The following is a 23,951-nucleotide window of genomic DNA, read 5'->3' on the forward strand; positions in this document are numbered from 1 at the left end:
AAAAAAAAAAAAAAAAAAAAAAAAAAAAAACTCTAAAACAGCTAGCCAACTTTGCACCTGTAGGACGTGTGCTTGATCTTTATGGGTATCATTTTTTGATCAGTTTTTTTTTTTTTTTTTTTTTTTTCCAGCTATGAACATGTTTGCTTAAAAAAAAAAAGGTAGACCATAACTTCCCCCTTTTGGCATTTCCCCAAATGGGAAATTAAGGGAATACCGTCCTTTTTATTCTTCACCCAAGGTGAAAAAGGCGTTCTCGGGGGGAAGTGTGACCTCCGCACCAGTGTACACATGTGTTCGGTCACATGAGTATGTGGACACATGCGAAAATGGCCATGTAGGTATGTGTCCATGTAGGTATATATGGATTATATGTGGATGTGCCCCCCTAATAGTTCCACAGAAGAAGTTTTGTCGCCTCATCAATAGAGGTTCGTGAAAATGAAGAAATCGAATGAACCGACGGGGAGGGACAAACCAATCGTCCTCTTAACCTTACCGTGATGGTTATTTTTCACAAGGGTAAGCAAAAAAGACCAGGTCACAAATGGGACAAAAGAAAAAAAAAACAAAAAAAATTGCGCTCACAGTGGCACATGCGACAATCTCGAATGAACCTTTTCAGCTATGTACCTACTAAGGATGCCTCCCACATCACAATATCATCCTCCACTCTTGGTGAACATGTGCCTTGTGGTGACACGAATGAACAGCTAACTGGGCGAAGATACAGACAATTTCCAGTTCCCCCCTGCACACACTGAATTGGTTTATTCATTCATTCATTCATTCATTTTTTTAACTGTGAAAGTGTTTTCCCCCAAGTGAAGAAATTAAGTTTTTCCTTCACGAAAATGTCGTGTCACTCTCTTTGGCAAGCTCCCCCTCGATCGAGCTGCTACGGTGGTGGCTCCAGTGCGAATGCTCCAATCGTACTCCATCGTGTGGGCCAAAAAAAGAGGTTTTTTAAAAAAGGAGAGACACATCGTGGCGGTGGATATCTGATGGTGTAGACTACTGTTGTCTCATTACCACTCAGTTCATGAGGACGGACGCCCACACTCACGGTAGAGCCCTTTCCTTTAATGACCCCCCATTTGGACATTTTCCCCTTCCAGACGAAACGCGCTCCTCTCTTTCCATATATAATCGTGTCAGCACTTGCCACTTTCTTTGTTCATTTCGCTGGAGTTTACAAAAAAAAAAAAAAAAAAAAGTCCAAGTGAAGGTTGTCAGTATGTAACAATTCTGCGGGCAGTTCTTTCATCTTAAATGACAACCTTGTGTAAAGAAAGTCAGATGCATATGTACGTGGGTTTGATTAACCCTCCCCACGTAGGTTTCCTTCAATTGTGCTAATGGGGATGCACTTTTTAGAGGCTCCTTTTGCTTCCCATTTCATCCACTTGGCGATGTGAAGGCATTTTTTTTTTTTTTTTTGATTGATCGATCTGGCGTTTCCACCCTATATATAAATTTGCACAACTGAAGCAAAAAAAAAAAAATAAAAAAAGTGGAGCGTCCCTTTGGTGATTTTACAAATTTGAAACCTTACATCTTCCTAACACGATACCAATATAATGTGAAAAAAAGGGAATCGGCAGAATCTCAAGTCATTTTCAAATTTATTCCTGTAGGAAGGTGGAGGATTTTTTTTTTTTTATTGCCTCGTTCGGCCGTGGTGCGACCAAGCAGACATGCAGCCCAGTGTGTCATTCGCTTTCATATCCCGCGACGTGCGCGCACAGGGGGGCGGGGGGGACGGTGTACTCACGTAGGCAGTTACGTAAGGTTAACAGGTAGAAATAGTAGTAGTAGCAATAGCGGTAGCAATAGTAGTAGTTGTTAGTGGTCGCTGGATCGATTGGCGCTCCCCCTCCGGTCGCCCCTCCCCCGCCGCCGCAGCAGAATGGAGGAGAGACTGAACCTGTACTTCTACCCGCTGCAGAGACTCAAGATCTATGAAGAGCCAAACAAGGTGGAGGTGGCTCTGAGCCCCCTTAAGCAAACGGCGCGAGGAAAGGAGGAGGGGATAGCATCCTTTAATTGCAGACCCGTGGAAAACCCACACATGATATACGACTCGCTAAATTCAAACATACTCCATGAGATAAAAAATTTTTATGCTAGTGATAAGGTGTATCATGTGGTCGGCTCCAATTACCTTTCAAAGCCGGAGGAGAAGAATGGAAGCGAGGTGGACGAGAAAGGGGACGACAACGGGGATGAAGTGGAGGATGATGAGGAGGAGGATGAAGAAGAGAACGAGGAAGGAGACGAATGTTACTACACCGATGGGGATGCAAATCCGGAGGAATATGGCGAGGACCCATTTGGCGATGAAACCAAGTCAAAGAAGAGGGACAAGTCCTCGAACAGGAATGCGGGTCCCCGTTGCAGCGGAAGGGGTTCAAAGAGTCAGGATGTTAGTGAGAGGAAAAGGGCAATGCGGAGTTGTCTGGACTTCCTGCGCAGCTCGCGCAATTATGAAAAAGAAATACGACGCGACCACACCAGAGTGCGTGCATCACTTGACGTGGTTAACACCCTGGCCACCTTTTACATAGACAAAAGCATGCACCTGGACAGCAGGTATGCATATGACTTAAGCTGCAACGTCAAGTGCCCTGTTCTGGTGATGCCCAGTGGATTCTACAATAACGAAATAAAGTTAATGGAGACTCAAATTGGTGAATGTATATACGATGAGGGGAGCGGGAGAAGCGAAAAGGGGTTGCCTGCTGATTACCTACCTGTGAATCTGAAATTCTGCTTTGACAATGAAGTCACCATCGTGCCGACTAACCTCTCCACTGGAAACTACGACACAAACGAGAGGGGCCTTCTTCCCACCTACTATAGATATACGCAAAAAGTGAAGCTGGCAAAGGAGTACAATAGGAAACGCTCATATGGAAAAGAGTACAAGGTGGAGAACGACCATCTTTTGTATAAGCTCGAGAGAAACTTCACGGAACTGAATCAAAAAGAATCAATTACCCTTAGCAAATATTTAAGAATTAAGGAAATAAAAACAGACACGAATAATATTAACGAGTCAGTTGTGTATGCGAGGAATGACGTTGGGTTGGTCATTTTCCAAGTGCAATACTGTCCTGGGGATGGGTTCCATTGGGATGGTGCCCTGTGGAGGGGAAGTGGAGACGAGGACTCATCGCGTGATGAGTGTACTTCACATTCTTGGCAAGGCAACAAATGCAGCACTACTACACGTAGGTCATTGAGGAACACCAAAGAAGAGGAGGCGTTCCAAATCCTTAATTACAAAATAAAAATAGCCAAAGACATTCTCCTATTTGACAGACTGATGCAGATCTGTCCTAGTACGTGGACATACGGGAGGTGCACTATGTTGGGTAATTACAATAGTTTGTATTCCTACGATTTAGAAACTAATCTAATGCAAATCGTGGAGCTGAAACAAACAGGGGGATATTTTAAAAAGTACGATACTGCTTTGTGCTTGTGTTACCTTCAAGATGAAAATACTCTCCTACTAGGATGTCGCAGCTTATACATATATGATACAAGGGAGAAATTTTTGTCTAGGTTTAGTACAAGGAATAGAGGTGCGAAGAGAGTGTCCACGAGGACCGTCAGACAGAAGGCAAGGGATCATTTCTTAACAGGAATACCATTAGAAATGAAAACAAACCCAGAGAACGTATTTCATGAGGATAGGAACAGATCCCATTTTAATAGAAGTTACACAGCAGTTGCTAAGAACCCACACTTTTCCTTTATCGTTGCATCTGTTAATGCATCTTTTAATGTCATTGAAATATGGGATCTAAGAAATCAGTATGAACCCATTTTTCTTTTCCCACTTAACATTTCAGAATTTAAGGAGTCCTATTTTAGGTACATCGAATGGATCTGCATAACCCCCACTGGACAAAACATGTATGAACAAAAGACCAGCTACAATTTAATTACTTTTTCTTATTATGAAAATATGGTTTACGTCAGGCGCATTTTAATTCGTGATGATTTTACTTCGTACAAGGATTTAGGGATGGAGGCGTACACGAACCACTCCTTCAGCTTTGCGTATAATTATACGTTCAAGGGGGTCTCTCCTGGAGGGGCAGCCGACGCCTACGACGCGCACCACAGCGGCAACACGCATGACAGCGGCAACACGCGCACGGGGTATAGCTCGACAGACGCGGCCGACTGTCCCCCTCTGCCAAACTCACGTAACCATGCCGCTCAGCAAGAGGCCTGCAGGACGGAAGTGGACTCTGCCAAGGATGACCTCCGAGCAAACAACATGCAGATGCGACAGGACGTGTCCTTCAATCACATATTTAGTTACAAATCTGTAAAGATTCATGTAGAGGAGTCCCTCCTTGTGGACACAGCAAAGTTCACTCCCATGCAGAAGAACAAAACGGAGTCGATCAGACTCATATCGGATCATGCCAAGTACAATTCGATCAACACTAAAATGTATAATTTATTTTTTGGTGTGTATGGAATGACATTCGTGCAGTTGTGTGTGCCGGTTTTGTATTGTGCTAGGCAACCTGAGGGGGGGGGGTCTTCTCTCACACGGCGAGTACCTCCTTCACTGTCTAGTGCCGACTCTCGCAACCGATGCGATGGGACCCCCTCACCTGGGGAATATCTGGAGGAACGCTTCTACCTCGATGGGAAAAACACACGCACGTGGAATTACTTTGTGAAGAAAAAAAACCTCCAACAGAAAGCATATCGTGTGAAGAGGCAAGAAATTGTAGGAGTCAAATTTGATTATGTTCAATTTATTTTTCACACGAATTCTGCTGGGCAGCTCTTTTGTACTCCAATCAACTTATGTATGAAGAATTTACCTCAAGAGAAGACCAAGGAGTGGATTCCAGTAAATAAATCCTACGTGGCCAGCACCTACCGTAATGAGGGCCTGCCCGCGATGCTTAGCAGGTTCGCTGACCTGGTGCAGAATACGCGGCGGGGTGAGGTAACGCAGCAGCGGGGTGCAGTAACGGAGCCGTTACCCGACTCGTCGCCAACCCCACACAACTACAAACAGGAAGAGGGAGACGATTTTAATTTTCTCCATGTAAACGATTTTGAAGGGATCATTTCAAATGAGGTAGATCCCGTAGAAAGGGATACACATACCTGTGAGGGAGAGGAAGGAAGAAACAATGAATGGCTGGATGGGGGACACAAGAGCAAATTTAGCACCCCCGCCCGCCTCCACATATCCACTGCTCAAGCAACACAACCCATTGACTTCCTACATCTGAATAAGGACAACTGCGACATGTTAAAACATACGCAGTCTCAGTTTTGTAATGTCACTTATGAATTTTTTATTCACTTGTTTAAGCTAGTGTGTCGGGACAAAATTCTGATGGTGCAGAATAATACAAATGTTATAAAAGTAGCGAGCCTGAAAAAAGGGTGCCCATTAAGTAGAATGCTTGTCTTAAAGATTAAGGGGTGCCTTCAGAGGGAGCTCTCTTCTCCCCCTAACTCGCCACCCCCTCTCCGTGTTGAGGAAAATTCCGACCAGGTCTGTCACAAAAGGGGGAAAGCGAAGAGTGTATCCGAGGGTAGGCATTCTTCCTACTGTGACTCCTTCAGGGTGCCTCTCTCGACCCCAGACGTGGTTGCCACCCAGGATGGACCTAGTACTAGATTTGCCTCGTTAAGTCCCGCGCCTGCTAAGTTGAGCAAGGAAGAAATACCTAATGGAGCGAAAAAAATGACCAATCAGGATGCTTCTGCGCAGCAAGTCGGGGAAGGGAATTTACCTGAACGGGCAAGGTGGAAAAGCTTTACGCACGACGTCGCGAACAATATCGAGCAGAGCGTCATACAAAGGAGCGCCAGTGGCAAGACCTCCAAGCGGCTTCAGACGAAATCTGATTTGATTATCGAGCGGATGCAGGAGTGGACACGAGGAGGCAGAAAAGCGCAGAGGGGAAAAAACACCACCCATGGTACCACCACGCAAAAGAGAAGAAAAAGACGAAAAAAAAAAAAAAAAGCAACTTCCTCCCAATGCCGTAACAGTGAGACCCTCTGCTCCAAGCACAACCTTTATGAGCTTTTTGCAAAATATAATGTGAGAGCCGAATTTAAGAATGACGTTATGCAGACGAATCTTCTTCCCAATTGCAGCTACGTTAATGTGAATTACCTGAACAAGACATTTTTTAGGGAAAGGAAACATGCATTGTGCACATTCCATTTTAATAAATTTTTTTATGTGCAAACGATGGCCGATTTGAAATGGTCTGCTTATGGACTGACCGACCAGATGAGGAATCAATTTGTGCGGGACAGCTGTCCGTACGTGACCTTCTCGCCGAATTTTCAGCCCAGTCGGATACTCAAGGGGGCGCCCTCGGGACAAAACGGCGCAGAAGAGAGCGGCGGCGGTGTGCATGATCGTGTGCACGAGTTTTCTAACCACAACGAGAAACTCTTTTACGAACAGAGCGCTTTTAATTTTCCCGCATTTCTGCTAAACCTGCTGGGCGAGAAAGAAAGCGCCGCAACGGATCAGAGGGGAAGCATCACGCAGGGGCGTGGGGAATTGAACGAAAAATGTCAAGGCAACAAAGGTAGTGACAGAGTAGAAGAACAGAAAGGACCCCACATCGAGGTCAACCAGAATGACGCCCAATTCGGTCAGATCACCAACTTCCTGTCCCCAAATGAGGGTTACACATTTGACGCACTGGAAGAGATAAAGAGCCAAGTAGAAGAGGGAGGTAACGATTATCAACAGAGCGAGCCGCAAAGCAGTAGAAGCAATGTGAACCCCTTTGGTAATTTTGTTCAGACTGGGGGGGCAGAAGAAATTGGAGACTCCTACAAGCCCCCTCAAGAAGATATACAGCACATGAGAGTTACAGAATGGGGGGAAGATGCTAAACGGGGAGAAGTCAAACAAAAATACCCCCTGTCAGTCCTAACAAACGCACACAAGATGAAGGAGCTGCTCTGCCTGTACAACCAGGGAGGAGTGCAACACATACTGGATACAATGAAAAGAGCAAAGTTGGGGAAAAAAAAAAAAAAAAAAAAAAAAAAAAAAAACGAAAAGCGGTTAAAGAAACTCTGCGAGGATATCTCCAAAGAGCTAAACAAATGTGTGTCTGTAAAAAACTTCCTCTTCTACGATGCGCCCATTTGTTTCTGCCTGTATGGAAATGACCCAAATAATAAAAGGCAATACAACACCTACATTAATTCATATACGTTCCTGTTTGACGTGGTACGTTTCTTCGGTAACAATGTTGCTGTTGGGCATGAAATTGAGCGACTTTACCTGCATGGCCGTGTTCCCCTTATGTGTGAAGAGGACAGTGTTGAAATGGCAGCCCACTCCTTAAGTGAAGAAGGCGATCATAATGGGAAAAATGTAGGTACAGGGCCGTGTGCCCCCCAAGTTGATGAAACAGCTAATGAAGACCCCTTCTGGGAAGACGACCCCTTCGTGCGACTGAGACGTGCCCGTCGTATTAACCGTTTGGACAGCAGGGACGGACTCCCCAATTATGACCACTTGTTGAACAGATTCAAAAGGAATGGACTACTCTTCATGAGCAAAGACATCACGTACCAAACATTTCAACACATGTTGCAGAATGAATACTACATTCCTGTGCCGAAATATATGAAGAACGACATAAAAATGAAGGATGAGAATTTTCAGTGCACCCCAGTCAGCTGCTTTAAAAATCATGTCATTGCATTTTACAATAAAAAATTATCCGATGTGTACAATTCCATTGACTTTCGCGATTTAAAAAATTTCAACATGCACCAATATGTATACCACGAATATTTTAACCTTTCGGGCATTCAGACAGGCACCCCTGGAAGTGCTACTCTGAATAAGTACATAGACCATGGGGAGGGCAAGCATAGCACTTCCGCGGCCTTGGGTGGTTTTAAGGGCGGATACAAAATTGATTGCGCTCTGTTGAACAAGCTGTATAAGTTGTGGCCTAGCGAGTCCCACACTTGCGAATCGAGGCAGGATTACTTGGTAAGTTGTCACCACGCTTTGTTCATCGTGCAAACGAAAAAAAGAAGAAGAGGGGGAAAGAGTTGTACACATGCTTCTGTCATTTCGCGCGGCTCAAGTTACACCCCCGCTCCTGTGTGTAGCTACATAAATCTGCCCACTCGTGTGTGCAAAAAAAGTGGTCACCAAATTTTACCTGCACCGTTCAGGTATATTTTACCCATTTTGTTCATTTTGGTGGGGATTTCTTTCTTTTTTTTTTTTTTTTTTTTGTGCAGGAAATGATGAAGACGCTTGAAAACAGGAAAAAGGCTATCTTTCACAAGTAGTTTTTTTTTTTTTTTTTTCATCTGCAGAGAAAGATTAGACACGATGTGTTTATTCGAGTGGTCAGCTCCCTCCTTATGAGGACAAAATGTGTGTTGCATTTTTCCCAGTTCGTTTTGTCACTGTGCGATACAGTCTGCACAGGATGGATTACTTTTCTATGGTTATCATGTAGCTAGCGCTGGTCCTTTATGTAGATTGCAAAAGTGAGCACATGAGAATATTTCGCATGGTACATTTGTTTATTACACTGACTTCCCCTTCATTTTACTATTCCCTCTACACCTTGAACATTATATTCCGTCGTAGACTCCACTCGACGTACGTTCACTTTTGAGCCTTTCGTGTGTGCGCTACTCTCACACACTTTAAAAACAAAGGCTCATTTTCGTTTGTCAAAAAATAAGGGGTAGTTAAATTCGCTGCAGGAATTCGCCTTTCCTGTAAAAGGTATACCCTTTGTGCATATAGCGTACGTGCGTACAGGGGGTATAATAGCGTTCCCCCCCCAATTGGATATTTCATCCTCCTTTTTAAATAAATTTAGACAAAGATTATTAGTTAAAAAAAAAAAAAAATAAATAAAAAAAAAAAAGGCTAATTTTTTTTTTTTTCTTCTTTTTCATAATGTACTTTAAACCTTTTGTTTATGTACACATAAACATATGGACTTATATATGCATGCGTCTGTGCATATACGAACGCGTTTAGATATGTAAAAATAAGGGGTTGTTGTAAAAATTGGGTGCGCAAATCGCATGAAGGGGACATATGTGGGCGCACGTGCATGGATGAACGAATGCTCATGCGCATTTATATATATATACACACTTTTAAACAAGGGGAAAGAGAGGAAAAGTGCGGCGGTATGGAAGATACATATGGCGTTTGTCAAACCTGGCGCGATGCCTATCATTTATGGTCACCTCCTCCGTGGTGCCTCGATTGCCCTACTTATATGGCGCCAAACACATCATGTAAGAAATTGCGATATCCACTTAAAGGCCGCTGCGTAACCCATCCTTCTTATGACACTACACATGAAGAGCTCAACTGGCCTCACCCCTGAATTTCCTTTCATGTTGTGGACAGTCAAATTGGAAAATAAATTTAAATGCTGCCTTAATTCATCTTCGCTAGCTGCATCAGGTTTGTCAATTTTATTTCCTAGGATAACAAAAGGGACGTTACTTAATTCTTCCGTTTCGAGGAGGTGCTTTAACTCCTCTCTGGCCTCATCAAATCTAGACCTGTCTGTTGTATCAATCATAAATACAACAGCGTCCACCGCTGCGAAATAATCCCTCCAGATTCTCCTGGCCGTTTCATGTCCTCCAAGGTCAAATGTTTTGAATTTTATTTTTCCCACAACTAGTTCTTCTGAATGGGGGTGCAGCGTGGGTACGTGCTGGGCCACCCGGTCGTCTTTTAGCATGTGCAAGAGAGTTGTCTTCCCGGCGTTGTCCAGGCCTGCATATGGGGGGTGTCACAAAGTGGTGATTAAAATGGGGGGGGGGGTGGCTTAGAAGTGCGCATGGACAGAAGTGCACGCACGGGCTGCACTCAACTGAAGAGGAACACCACGAGCAACAACACGTGGAGTGTTCACCCGTTTAACCTCTCCAGTCCCACATTACTCATCATTTATCATTCACTGTCGCTACTCAATCTGCGCAGCGATGGGCACATCTCCGTTCTCTGGGGAAGCCTGCCACAGTGCACCCCGTTCCGCTTTGTCTTAAGCATAAACACATGTACATATGTACATATGTGTGTCGGCAATCTCCATACGTGTGTGTACATATACGCACACCCCCTCAAGCGCGTTGTGGCCATACCTAAAAATAATATCCTTGCACTCTTGTGTGATAGGCCCAAATGTGCCAAGATGTCCCTAAACCTACGGAGGGGAAAAAGAGAAAAGGGGGGGAGGTGTTTAAAACGGGAGACGCGCAAGGGTATGAGACGGGGCGGATGTGAAGAAGCGACAAGTGGTAATGCTGCTGAACGCACAAACGTTCAATCGAACGAACAAGCAGAGGGAACATATTTTCCACCCGCTCCTTCTCATATGCGTTTTTGCCTATCCACTCTCTGACTAACCAATTTATGATGAACATTTTTAATTATTCTCATGAACAAGGTTATATATTCTTCTTATCGCCTGTTATTTTTATTTATTTATTTTTTATTTATCCTTTATACTTCACAACATGTATTTTATATTATCACTTAAAAAAAAAAAAATGTTAAAACCTATATGTATATGCTTATATGCATACACTCGTACATGTAAACATAAAACGAAAAAAACAAAAAAAAAAAAAAAAAGAAACAAAAACTTTATTTTGTCACATTACAAAAGCAAAACTTTTTTTTTTTCTCAAATTTCCATTGTTATGCTGGTCGGGGAAACTTATTCAGCGAAATTGAAAAGGTTAAAAAAAAAAATGCAAAAAAAAAAAAAAAGGGGGGAAAAAGGCTATAAAAAATGAAGGCTCAAAAATATAGGCTAAAAAAAAACAAGAGGCAAGAAAAAAGTGCCAAAAAAAAAGGCAAAAAAAGGCAAAATTTAGAAAATTCAACAATTCACAATTCCTAAAGGGTGTTATGGGTGAACCAAGTCAAACGTGAAGAGTTAGAAATCCACATCGACCAGCTTGCGTCCCTTTGCTGCTTCGTGCCCCCACTCATTCGCCATCGCAGTTCGGCCTCTGTCACTTCTTATATGTTACAACGTTTTCTCGCATGGCCTATTGCAGGCGTAGCGCGCATTTGATATGAAGGTATGTATATATTTTTGTATGGGGACGTGTTAAAAGTATGTACTGCGTTAATTAAGCTGAGTACGTAAAAATGGGGTAAAGTATATAATTTCGTACTGCGTATGCGGCGTTCAATATGTGCCCATTCACTTGTGCGCGCTTATTAACCACGCGCTGTGAGGATGTATATACTGCTGCGTTATCCATTCGTACCGTATGTACATATGCCCATGTTTAACCTTCCTTTGCAAAGGCCGCTCAACTTTTTTTTTTTTTTCTGCCTATTTTTTACATTTTTAAATGTGAAAAAAACATTTATCAAGTTATTTCTCTCCTTTACGAATGAAAAAAAAAAAAACATTCGCGCGAAAACTCTCCCGTTAATTTATGCATACCAAATTGGGTTGAAGTAAATGCCGACATTTGTGTGAAACTTTTTTTTTTTTTTTTTTTTTTTTTTTTATTTCTCCCACCTTGTCGCCTTTACCGCTTACAATTGCTAGCTTGCCATCCGAAAAAAAAGAACAAAAAAAAAAAAAAAAAAATAACGCTTGTATGTCCTGGCCAGGTCCCGCCCAACACATTTTCTTTTCTCCACCTGTCCGTTTTCCATGTAAAGGTTGGAAACGGACACGCCGATTGCACATGTGTATTTTCGTTGTACCCGAATTTATACCTGATCATACGCGTGCGCGTGTCCACATGTGCACATGTTTTTTTCCCACTTTGTTGCACGTAAAAAGTATAAAAGGGAATTCCCTTTCCCCCCCCCTCCTCTTAATTTATCCTCCTCACATTTGTGTAACGCAAAAAAAAAAAAAATAAAACACCTGCTCTCACCAAGGCCATTCCGTATGCACCTTTAAGGGAACCCCTCAAATTGTGGAAATTGGGCACTTGTGTGCATGGCTCCATATATTTATTTTCCCCCGTAGCAGAAAAAAACAAAACAAAAAAAAAAGACATTTCCCCAATCGGAGGATGGACAAAAAAAAAAACAGTGTTGTAACGTGTGTGACAAATAAAAAAATATTAATGTATGTTTGTTCTCCGACCGGAAGTTCCCGCTTTAATAATCAGCATATAAACAGGACACCACATTTGTAACGGAATAATTGTAGCGACGCACCTGACTGTCCATTTTAACCCCTGCGGTATGTAGCTACCCGTAGCAGTGACGCAACAGTTATCCAAGTCATATTTACAAAGTGTGAAGGACGCGTAAAGAGCGCACCGTCTTGTGCCAAACGCAAGGAACCATGGGAAACGCATTACTAAAGGAAAAACCAGCCGACGTGTTTAGAAAAAAAGGAGACATTTTAAATCTACGGAACTTAAAGGCTGTGCATGTCGAGAGAGTGTACCCTCCGCTAAAAAAATCAAAAAAAATTTCCGTGTGCAGATGTTGGAAATCGAATAACTTCCCATATTGTGACAATGCTCATCAGAAGTTGCAACAGCAGGGGGTCATTTGCGGCCCACTGCTTTTAGAAGTTCGACGAAGTAACAATGCGCCTTCGTAAAAAAGGGCGCGCCAAAACGGAGACCACGTACATAACGATGTAACAATTTTGTAAAACGACCAAGTTACCCGTTCGCCTCGTCTAAATCATGTTTTGCCTGAACGGTTCAGGTGACAGTGGAAAAAAAGGCGACATTAATCTCAAGAGGCATATGGGAAGAAAGTTCCCGAAGGCTCGAATTTAGTGCTGCGTGGCGCAGTATGATCTAACTTAATTCAAGTTCATTCATCTTAATTAGAAACCTGACAAACATAATTTACTCCTTTTAAAGCTTTCCGAGTTCGTTGTCACTTTTTCTTTTTTTTGTTTTCCAAGCCGTTGCCTCATTCAGACAAGGCCTCAACCTTTTTGCGCATGGTCATTTTGCGATACTGTGTTGCACAGGTGCTGGCATAGGCTCAAAATGGATCGTCACAAAATGGATTTGCGGCAATTCGGTTTGCTCAAATCGCCGCTGTAATTTTACATAACAGTTTGTGGGGAGGCAAGTTCGACAAAAATGCTCATTTCGCAAAATGCGTTAATCACATAAACCAAGTGAAGAATTCACCAGTTGTAACGTTAGCGCATTTATTGTGGAAGACGTAATTCAATCAACCTCGTGTAATTGCGCCGCATGATACGGCAAAAAAAAAAAAAAAAAAAAAAACACATGAACATTTGCACACTGGCTAGCTGTGCCCAATTTGGCAACATATGGGATTGGCGGTGGATTCCCTTAATTAGTGTATCCCCTGCATGCGCGATGCTGTTTTTTTTTTTTCACGGAACGTTGCGTGTTTTTAAATGTGGTGACCATTTTTGTCTATTCCACCTGTTCAAACACGATGGAGACGTCCAACAGAATTATCTTGTGAAAAACGGAGCAGTCGTAAAACCGGTCCATGATTTCATCAACCGCGTCATCCACTGTAACAACATGTGGCATACGACTCGCCTCTTTATTTTCGTCTACTAAAACATCCAAGTGATAATTCTTCACAACATTCATAATGTCCAAATTCATTTCCTTTTCAATGTAATTCGTGCTGTAATTAGCCCCAAAGGAACTAAAAATTTCGATAATAAACGGAATTTTTGGTTTCATTTTGACTTGTAATTTTACACGGACTTTCTTTTTATCCAACGTCTCGTACACACGTGTAAACTTTTTTTGAATCGGAATGACTCTGATTATATGAACTTTGTACTTGAACGGATTAAAAAAAAACGTCATCAGATCGTCATAAATGTATGGCAATACTGTGGCGTCATTTTTGTTTTGCACTAAACATATATACCCCTCTGGTACTTTCTTAAATGTGCAATAGCAGAACAAGGAAGTGAGTACACACATGCTTAACAGTTTGAGACTTTTTGCACACCGTAATTTTATCTGGTCATGTGGTTTCCTCTCGTTTTCGTAAACAGGCTCCTCCGCATTGCGCGTCAAAGCGACATCATGATCATCATCATAATTGTGATGGCTAACCTTTTGGGCGAAATCTGCATTTAGGACGCTGACTCGCGTTGGGTCTTCACTTGCATATTTATTAATTCCATCTTTTATATGACCTGCCGAAAAGTGTTTGTTCTTCTCTCTGCCCTGTTTTTTGGTATTCACTAGCTCTCGTACACTGTGTGCATACCATTTTGTGCCCATTTGATGACTGCCTCGTATGTACCATTTTGCATAATTTTTGAAGAGGAGCAAATTCCCTTTCATTTTGGCTGCAGAGACTTTGGGGGATGACGCAGTCGTGTGGGGCATCCCCCGGGGGGGCTCATTTCGCGTTGTCGTTTGTGTAGCTCACAGTGTATGTTATGGTCCATATGCTCGTATATGTCCTCATTTGAATACGCGGCATAGCAGGAGAGGTACTTCTTGTTTGACTACCTTACCACAATGTTGGCTTCTACCTGGCGGACATTTTCAAAGACATTTTTTGTTGACTCACCGTTTTGGAGCAAAAAAAATGTAAAAAAAAAAAAATGATTAAAAAAAATATGAACAGGCAAGGTAAAAAATTAGAAAAAAAAAAAAAAAAAATACCTTGCTCAATTCTCAGTTGCCATTTGTTCATCAATTTTTTTTTTTTTTTTACCCTTTTGTAAAAAGAGGGAAGCCTTGACAGGGAAAAAGTTACAATCGGAGTGGACTATTCCGAATTACACTCTCTTGTACGTGTTGCCCTATTACAGCTTTTTTTTTTTTCCTCTGCAAGTTGGTACATTTATATACGTATCTTTACATGCACATCGTATGACGGCGTCAAGTGGGGAAGCGTTCTTTTTTTTTTTCATCCCTTCGAGGCGTTGGCTTCATCCGGTCCAAAGGAACGGCCCTCATAGGGGGGAAGGTAACCACGTGCAGTTAGGAACCATTTAAGGAGAAGCGAATTCTTTTTCTTTTTTTTTTTTTCTCAAATTGATGGGGACTTACATTAAAATGCATAAGCATGGGGAGTGTGGGATTGGGGACAAAAAAAGGCAGACCTCAGCGGACAGGAAGATGTCAAAATGGATTAGTGACACACTGGGCAAAGGAAAATTCGCCCTCGCATATGAACAGAACAAACTCATAGTTTTTTTTTTTTTTTTTTTATTCCTTACATGCAACTGCAGCGAGGGTGTATAAATGGAGAATTGCATTGTTGACATTTGCCCAATGAACAGGTCTGTCGACCACTTGAATTAGTTCGCCCTTTAAAACATGAGAAAATATACACATATTTGTTCAGAGGGTACAAAAGGATGAGGAATCATGTTAGCGTAGGTTACGGGTGTTCCTATTTCCCTTGTAGGAGAAGTGTACGCATTTTAAATTGCAAAGAGGGTGTGAGCGGCAGGAGCGTGTTATTAAGTATCCCTACACGCACTGTCACATCACAGCATCCCCATTTGTACATCATTTCGACTTCTTATGTTCGCCCCCTTGTGGGCATCCTCCAATTTAAGAGACCTTCCCTCTGACAAGGCTGCACGCACATAATAAGCATGGTCTTTTTTGTGCAATTCGCGCGGGCATTCTTCTCTTCGCTCCTATTATAACGCTCATACGGAGGAGAGAAAAAAGAAAAAAAAAAACGCATACTTTTTTATGTGCACAAAAATGGCTTTAAAAAGGGGCCAAGTACAATTCGACAAAGTTATACACTCGAACTTGTTGTGACAATTATTGTTCAATCACGCATTTTCACGAAGCCGTTCAAAGTGTATACCCCTCAGCGTGTACTTTTTTTGGAGTCCCTACTCGTACGTGCGCCCCGTACGTAGAAACAAAAAAAAAAAAAAAACGCATTCGCTGTACGCAATTTAGATTTGCTCAGTGATGAAACGAAACGCAAAAAAAAAAAAATATTACTCTCCTTTTTTTTTTTTTTTTCGCGAACGCTACTCGTTCCTCGCATTGTCTTTATTTTAGCGACCATGTCAAGGATCACCTCAAGCATCATTCATCTCGCCTTTTATGTCACGTTTTAACTTTTTTTTTTTTTTTTTTTTTTTTTTTTTTTTTTTTTTTTTTTTTTTTTTTTTTTTTTTTTTTTCTTTTCACTCTTTTATGGGGCTCTTGCTTTTTAGTTCCTTTTAGAAAATATTTTTATTCCCGCCAAAGGAGTACATGTGTATATTGGAGATCATTCGTGCAAAATGCATGTGGGCTTGCGCGCCTTTTTCTTCTCATTGTAAGATGGGGGAAAGAGCGCAAAAAAAAAAAAAAAAAATGACTGCCATGTTTTCACTCGTCCATCAAGGCAAGTACACAACTGCACGAGTTCGTTTGTTCTAGTGTAACTGACGGGAGCACGCGAAAGTACACAAAGCATTGTGCATATAAGTGTACATATAAGTGTACATATAAATGTGCATACAAGTGTACATGTGCATGTGCATGCTCGGCCCTCGGTAGCTATTCATTTGCGTCGCGTAACGAGATCGGGGCGCAGTGTTAAGCAGTTCACGCTTTTGGCTTATAGGTGGGTGGGGACCTAGTACAACTCCAGCGCGGTGCGCATTGTGTGATTTTCATCGTGCGGTTCCCCCCTTTGTCATTTTGTGAATACCCTGTTGCCTTTCCCGCCACCCCTTGTCTCCTCCGGGACGCGCTTGGCAGCACATGGGAGAGTGCAAAAAGCAGGTGCACCCCCTCTGCCGTTTTTTAACCCCTCTGACATTTGCACGCTTCTCTGCGGAGTATTTGCACAACTGACGCAGTCTCCCTGCAAGTTTAGAAGAAAGCCCGTTCCGAGTTGCCTCCTTTTTATTCGTGTTACAATGTAACGACAAGGGAAGCGGTAGCATCATCGCACGAGACAGACAAGTATAAATCAGTTGAGACACAAAGAGGAGAGGAGTAGGACCAGTTGAATCGAGTCAGCAGAGACAACACAACGAAAAACACTCACACACCGCAAAATGATCAACCTAGATATTGCAAATCTGAATGATGTGAATTTAATATTAGAACGGTTTGAGGCACACGATCGATACCTCGAAGCCAAAATTGAGTTGTTCGAAGAAATTGACCAGCCGCCCCACAGTTACAGCGCCGGTGTAGGTGCGAACCTCACGGGGGACGGCAGCACGGGCAAGGAGGTTACCCCCTCGAGTATACAAGCGCCCACAGCAGCTGCTGGCTCGGTTGGCGCGTCGGCAGACACCACGAACACCACCGACTGTAGCAGCAAACGCGGGGCACACAAAACCTCCATTAAAAAAAAAATACCAGAAGTCATAAACACAAAGGAAAAAAAAAACATTCTCACAAACATTGTCAACATATTAAATTATGTGTTCCCAGATTACGAATTCAAATTTTTAAGTAAGTCCAACTTGAAGCAAATAAAAAATATGAACACGGTCATAGACAATATAAATTATAATTTATTTTACGTCATTGAAAATATATATCGTGGTTTCAACAAAAGGATATGGAAAATTTTAAAAGAGTTGATTGATTTTAAACATTGTGATGTGTACACTTACTTGAACGACACAGACAATGATCCCTATGTAGACAAAGAAAGCATTTCAAGTTTTAATTATTTTTTTTTCGCTAAAAAAAATAAAAGAATTCTCTTCATTTCGTGTATTACCAAGCCAAAATATAAACACCAAAATGATGAAGATTTTAATAATATCTTTTTAGGCATTCAAGATGAACCCTCCATTAATAATCACAATGCATATGACGAGGAAAATTCTTCAGGGTAGCAGGACTCCTCCCCTCCCGTGTATGTGTCTTTTTTTTTTTTATGGGCTTTTCTTCTTCCACCGACTGTGTCGTGGTTGGGAGGAGGGCACATGGTCGGCCGCCACATCCTCCCACCAGGCAAGCAACTACTCGTGTAACTCTTCGCGCACCTGTCTCATGAACAACACACATTTGAAAAAAAAAAAAAAAAAAAACGGTTAAGTGAAATGTGTACACACATATATGTATAATTGCCCCTTTGTGAAGAATGTTACAAATGTAACACAAACCGACTTGTTTTTTTTTTTTTTTTTTTTTTTTCGTGGCTTGGGGGAAGGCAATCGCTGCCGCTTCACATGCGTTTTTCGTTACATGCCCACACCAATTGATGTGTGTAGGTCGGGCATTTTCCTTCCACCTCACTGCACTCCCCATGAGCGCCACCGTGGGGGTGAATCACGCGAATGGGCGAGAACACTCAGGGCAAAATGTGCCGCAAAATAACCCACTAAATGAAAAACTCTCCAATGATGCCTTTTCCCGTTATCTCACCTTTTTGTAACATCGGGCATTTCCATTTCACGATTCCACCTGCTACTACAATGGATATAGGGACCTCAATTTTTTAATCGTCCTGCGTGTTTGGAAGGGCAAGTATATGGGGTGTGTTAGATGGGGTACCTCACACGCAGAGCAGTGGCTGCAGCATTGTTATTAGGGGCCTCCACCTATATGCTAAATGCGTCGCCCCCACGCATCGTTACTCACCTGTAGTAGACCCTGCACTGCTTTCTCCAAAGCTTGTAAAGCTCCTCCTTCACCTGAAAAAAAAAAAAAAAAAAAAAAAATGGGCATTGCGCGCGTATCGCTCTTCATGTGCGCAAATGTGAGAATACGACGGTGCTGAGCGCCTCCGCCTCTCTCTCCCTCTACATCCATCTGTGCATTTATTCATGCGTGTATATGGGTGTATGTATGTGTGTATGTGTGCGCTTGTCGCTCGCCCTTACGTAGTCCTGGAAGACGTCGCTGGCCATGCAGTTCATATTTTTATTAATTAAATTTCCAATGTAGTCATTTTTAATTCTTTTCTTAATCTTGATTCGCACATCTTTGCACAGATCGGAGGACTCGAAATGCTCCATCGAATTGAGGGCCACGGGGCTTTCATTTTTCTTTTCCTTTTTCCTAACGCTCGAGCTTTTATCTTCTCCAACATCAGTGTAGCACGGGGCAGGGTGGGGCAACACACCGGCTAACATCAACGTTTCAACCATACGAGTAATCTGTTTATGTGTCTCTTTGCATACCTTCATAAATTTTTTTTTATCCAATTCAACATACTCCTTTTCAATATTTTTTTCTTTTAAATAATCACTTGGGTACAGGATGGTGGGGTTGAGAATCCTCAAATCGATACACATCTTAATGGTGATGATATCCCTTAACTGGGTGAATGAAACGGCTGGATCCTCCACGGTAATTTCTTTAACATTTGAATTCACAATTGACAAGTGGTAAATTTTTTCCAGCACCTTCATCCCTAATCCTTTGCTTTGCATGGGCGGAAAAATTAAAAACTGAGAAATTCTGTTTCGGTCAAATTGGAATGTGAAAAAGGTGTAGGTGGTGGCCAAACCGAACAGGTAAAAATAGTATAGGCTCTGTTTTTCATTCGCATTTTTATTCATATTTTCATTCGCACTTGCATTCTCATTTTTACTTGTTTTTTTTTTATTTTGTCTGTCTGGCTCATTTGTAACGCCTTTCACAATTTCTCCCTCCTTCAGGGGTATTTCCTTTCTCCCTTTTGTCTTCTTTTCTCCCTTTACATCAGTCACTGCTTGCACATTTTCTACTACCCCTTTGGTCGCTTCCCCCCCGCTCTTCTCCAAATCGGAGTACAAATAAACGACCTCGTAATTCTTGTGGAATGCGTAATACTCCTCTTCTTCCTTACTTCGAACATCCTTCAGTGTGTTTTCAATCGCTTTAATGACAATCTCGCTGGTGAGGATATACTCGCTTGGGTCAAACATGGATTCCATTTGTTCATCTTTGCAATTCGGTTGAATTTTATCTCCTTCTTCCTTAATGTTATCCTTTACGTTTTTTTTTCCCCCTTTCATTTTGTTCTCCTCGCTTTCCTTCTTCACCATTACTTCGTGCTGCTCGGCTTCTGCCCCATCCCCTTTCTTCCTTTTCTTAACAACTTCACCCTGTTCCTTCCTTGCGCTTGCTTCATCTGATGCTCCTCGCTTGAGGTTCTTCTTCATCCCAATCTCTACATCCTGCCCATTGGGCAGAGACGACTCTTCCTCCTTCTTCACTGCAACACATGGAACAGACAACGACTCCAACTTTATACTAGGACGTATGTTAACATTAGAGGTTCGGTTCTTCAGTAGCTCAACGTTTAAATTTTCAATGAACTTATTTTGCGCAAATTTGTTCTCCTGCTCATCATGCTTAAACACTATGTAAGGCAGGATGACGCTCCACCGATAATCATATTCAATGTTAGAGGCGCTTTCGATGAACCAGTGGTAGAACCACTCCACTTTTCTATGGAGTAACTCAAAGTTTTTCTTCACTGTGTAATCGTACTTTTCCCCAAGGACTTGTTCAGCAGGTTTTTTTTTCTTCCGTCTGTTCGTTTCTGCCTCATGAGGTGGGTTCTGGTCCATCCGAGGCGGTAGCGGAGACTCCACCGACTTCTTTGCAGAAGCACCCTTACTTGGCGTCGTTCGCTGCTTGGGCGAAATTTCTTTCTTCACTAAACTTCCCTTCCTTGGAGAAGTGGAGTGGACAGCCGCTGCCGACTCGTTCACCGGATCCACGTCGGCGGCTGCACCTGGTTTGCTCGGGGAGCCCCCCTCCTGCCGCCACGACCCAGCAGCATGTACAGAAGCATGTACAGAAGCTGACACAGCAACGCTTCCCGGTGCAGACCCTACAGAACCGTTTTGCTTCTCCAACTCTTTCCTACCGGAACATTTCTCCTTCAACATGTCACCCTTGGCGATGACACTGCTGCTTCTCCTCTTGGCCCTGACGACGCGCAAGTAGTGGCGGTAAAGCTTAGACATGTCCCTCTCTGTAACATATTTCGTGAGGTTCTTCTTTGCCTTCTTCGATTCAACAAGGGAGTTATCATTATCACAAGCGGCGTCGTCACTTTCACTTTTGGGGGGATGATCCTCCTTTCCCTTTTTTATATTGTCCTTGTTGAATTCGATGGACATGGTGCTACTCTCACAATTAGAATCATTAATATTGTGTTTTGGCGTAGCACCTTCATTCCTGTCGTCACCATTCCTGTCGACACCATTCCTGTCTGCTTCACATGACTCATTTAGAAATCCTCCCTTCTTCACATGGTCCTTATCATGTTGATTTACGGGCGTGTTGTTAATTTCTCCTCCTTTGGTACTCGCCTTATTCTCACTCTTCGTGTCCTTAACTTGGCTCCCCTTTTTGTGTTTACCATTTTTGTCACTTTTGGAAGGGGTACAGGGTTGACCCTTAGAGGGGGTTATTTCATTTTTCACAAAGTTGGTATTTCCATTTTGAATAATATTTGCAAATCCGTTGTGATAGACCCCTCCCCCATCTTGTCCCTCCCCCTCTTCATGATCGTCCTCCTCAAAATCATCATCGTCTTCATCGTCTTCATCATCGTCGTCCTGCTGGTCCTCCTCCTCATCCATGTCGTTGGCGTTTTTTAATTTAAAATAATCTGAAGAGAATCCACATTTCCTTATTTGCAAATAAATATCATCACTGAGTTTTTTTTCATAAATGATAAACCCGGGTGGTTTGTAAATTTTGTCCTGAGTTAGTAGTTCATCACTTTGTTTGCCCTCACCTGTACCTTGTTCATTTTTCACCTCCCCTCTACCCTGTTCATTTCTTCGAAGAATTTTTAGAAACTCCTCCTCCGTTTCGATGAACCCACCTGGGTACGGGGTCGTAATGTACAAGCTCTGCAACAACATCAACATGATGTAGTTTGAATTTTCATATTGATCACATATGGATCCGCTTATTTTCATAAACACTTCGTAGCTATCACATGTGTAATAGAAATCAATTTTGAGACTATCGAACCCGATGACCTGAATGGGGGGAGAAGGGCAATGTGCACACACACGTAAACACATACATTTATATTATAACACACGCGTGTGCTGCATCCGTTTGGGGAATCGCTTTGTTGCACCACTTTGGTGTGTAGCGCGTCTTTTGCGCGGCTGTGTTCGACCCACCTGCTCGCTGTCACTAAAGAAGTGGTGCGTGAACAAGGGCTTGAAGGAGTACGTGTTGTTAAAATAATCTTGGCTCGAAATGCACGGGTGAAACGTTATCGAATTGATAGCATTTATTTTGGGGATGCAAGTGTACGTATTTATGGAGGGGAAAAAATTTAAAGACAAATTCTGCAAATCATTGGCGCAATTTTTTATACAATTGTAATACTCCCTGTCCATTTCTTCATTTTTACTTTCCTCCGCGCTACCTATGGATGGTCTGTTGCTGCACTTGGCCTTCATCTTAACGGACTGTTGTGTGTGTTGTTGGGCAAAAAAAAAAGGCACACCCTTTCGATATAACTCTGCTTATAAGGGGTACTGCTCATCACGCGCACTGAAATTAACAATGCAACTGTTTCCCGGCTGATGGCTTCGTGCTACAGAACAAGAGCAGAACATGCGTCGAACCTCGGGCTCCCGTGACAACGCTTACACACATATACAACGCATAGCATACGGATGTGCAACAAATGCGTGTATACAACAAATGCTCGTACAACATATGCTCGTACAACAAAGGAGGAAAAAAAAAAGAAACATGTGCTCACATTACACATGTGTATAGTGCTTAACCCTATCACACATACCAGTACGCATGCGCAGCCGTATAAAACAAACGCGCACGCAAAACTACGCGTATGCATATGCGGAGGGATGTTTTGCCGCACAAAAATGTAATGACGCAGATTTGTGAAATTATGGTAAATGAACTTCATGCGCAATGCCTCGCAGGGCAAAATGAAAAGCGAATTTTTAAGAGCGGTAAGGCCAGAAATGGGGGTGAAAAAAAAAAAAATATACCATAACAGGCCAACATGCGAACAGGTAAAGCGTCGAATGTCGCCTCGGGCTTACGCCTTCCTCTGTGTGACAAAGAAAGTAGGTAAGTGCCCCCCCTTTTCAAAATGTTCCTCAACGGTAAAGGGGCATTTTTTTTTTACGTTCGCGCAATTTACAGGTAGAGAAAAAGAACGGGGGTTTACCAAAAAGTGAACAAACTGGATCCAATGCGATATAAAAACGCGAATGGGGTGGAGTTGCGGCAAAGGTAACCAAACCAAACGCGTAATTTAGCTCACAATGAAGCTTCGCATGTGGCCATTTCAAAAAAAAAGGGTTATGTTCGGGTGAACATGTGCATGTTCGTATGGGCGTATGCCTTGACTGCAGTTGGTAACGTTTTCCCTTCTGAGCGGAGTGTGCTTTCCTTCGCGCAATGCGTGTTACCCCCCTACTCCCACACGCCATACCAAGTGTTACATAATTTTACACCGAGGTGTTTCTCCCCCTAGGGCTATTACACTTGTGCAAAATAGGCATAATTTTATAAACATTCCCTACACATCTCTTTTTTTTTTAAGCATGAGAATGTGCATAAACGTGAAGAGGGTTTAGCGGTTCGTGGAAAATTGCGCAAACAGGACAAACCACTTTGAAAAATAATAAGTTGTGTTTTTCTAGCCATAACAATTTTGTGCAACTTTTTTTTTTTTTTTTTTGTCCTGCACATTACAAAAAAAAAAATACTTTTTACAGCTGCTACATTGTCACTTTCGCAGCACTTTTTAATGCTACTAAATATTTGAAGTTTCTCTTTTTCCGTTTTTTCTTGCCTGAACGGTTCATATAAAACAAAACCCGTCTCGTTTGCAACTAAATTTGGAACTTTGTTAATAATTTCGCTACGTTTGGGGAAAGGAATGCAGATTAGGTTTTTTTTGGTTAAAACGAAAATGTATGCAACAAGGTCGTGTAACACCCACTTGCGTGTCAAAGGGGGAGAGAATTAGGAAAAGGATAACATCAGAACAAATTATGCACAAAAAAAAATTGCAG

The 23,951-nt window shown here is 42.4% G+C and overlaps 6 protein-coding genes across 6 annotated transcripts; 3 read left to right on the forward strand and 3 right to left on the reverse strand.

Moving 5' to 3' along the window:
- Positions 1-1,909: 1,909 nt before the first annotated feature.
- On the forward strand, positions 1,910-8,343 carry AK88_01176 (uncharacterized protein; the record flags this gene model as incomplete). The annotated part of the gene is made up of 2 exons (XM_012478812.1): positions 1,910-8,035; positions 8,293-8,343. The coding sequence occupies 2 exons, from the start codon at positions 1,910-1,912 to the stop codon at positions 8,341-8,343; spliced, it is 6,177 nt and encodes a 2,058-aa protein (XP_012334235.1).
- A 971-nt stretch (positions 8,344-9,314) lies between these two features.
- On the reverse strand, positions 9,315-10,461 carry AK88_01177 (uncharacterized protein; the record flags this gene model as incomplete). The annotated part of the gene is made up of 3 exons (XM_012478813.1): positions 9,315-9,811; positions 10,180-10,241; positions 10,445-10,461. 3 exons carry the CDS (start codon positions 10,459-10,461, stop codon positions 9,315-9,317), a joined length of 576 nt encoding a protein of 191 aa, XP_012334236.1.
- Positions 10,462-12,365: 1,904 nt separating this feature from the next.
- On the forward strand, positions 12,366-12,629 carry AK88_01178 (uncharacterized protein; the record flags this gene model as incomplete). Its single annotated transcript, XM_012478814.1, has 1 exon — positions 12,366-12,629. The coding sequence occupies one exon, from the start codon at positions 12,366-12,368 to the stop codon at positions 12,627-12,629; it is 264 nt and encodes an 87-aa protein (XP_012334237.1).
- An 805-nt stretch (positions 12,630-13,434) lies between these two features.
- Positions 13,435-14,334, reverse strand: AK88_01179 (uncharacterized protein; the record flags this gene model as incomplete). Its single annotated transcript, XM_012478815.1, has 1 exon — positions 13,435-14,334. One exon carries the CDS (start codon positions 14,332-14,334, stop codon positions 13,435-13,437), a length of 900 nt encoding a protein of 299 aa, XP_012334238.1.
- Positions 14,335-17,024: 2,690 nt separating this feature from the next.
- AK88_01180 (uncharacterized protein) lies at positions 17,025-17,822 on the forward strand (the record flags this gene model as incomplete). The annotated part of the gene is made up of 1 exon (XM_012478816.1): positions 17,025-17,822. The coding sequence occupies one exon, from the start codon at positions 17,025-17,027 to the stop codon at positions 17,820-17,822; it is 798 nt and encodes a 265-aa protein (XP_012334239.1).
- Positions 17,823-18,566: 744 nt separating this feature from the next.
- Positions 18,567-22,355, reverse strand: AK88_01181 (uncharacterized protein; the record flags this gene model as incomplete). Its single annotated transcript, XM_012478817.1, has 3 exons — positions 18,567-18,623; positions 18,813-21,920; positions 22,071-22,355. The coding sequence occupies 3 exons, from the start codon at positions 22,353-22,355 to the stop codon at positions 18,567-18,569; spliced, it is 3,450 nt and encodes a 1,149-aa protein (XP_012334240.1).
- Between the last annotated feature and the right edge of the window lie 1,596 nt (positions 22,356-23,951).

This window comes from Plasmodium fragile (assembly GCF_000956335.1).
Source record: "Plasmodium fragile strain nilgiri unplaced genomic scaffold supercont1.10, whole genome shotgun sequence".
Lineage (NCBI taxonomy): Eukaryota > Apicomplexa > Aconoidasida > Haemosporida > Plasmodiidae > Plasmodium > Plasmodium fragile.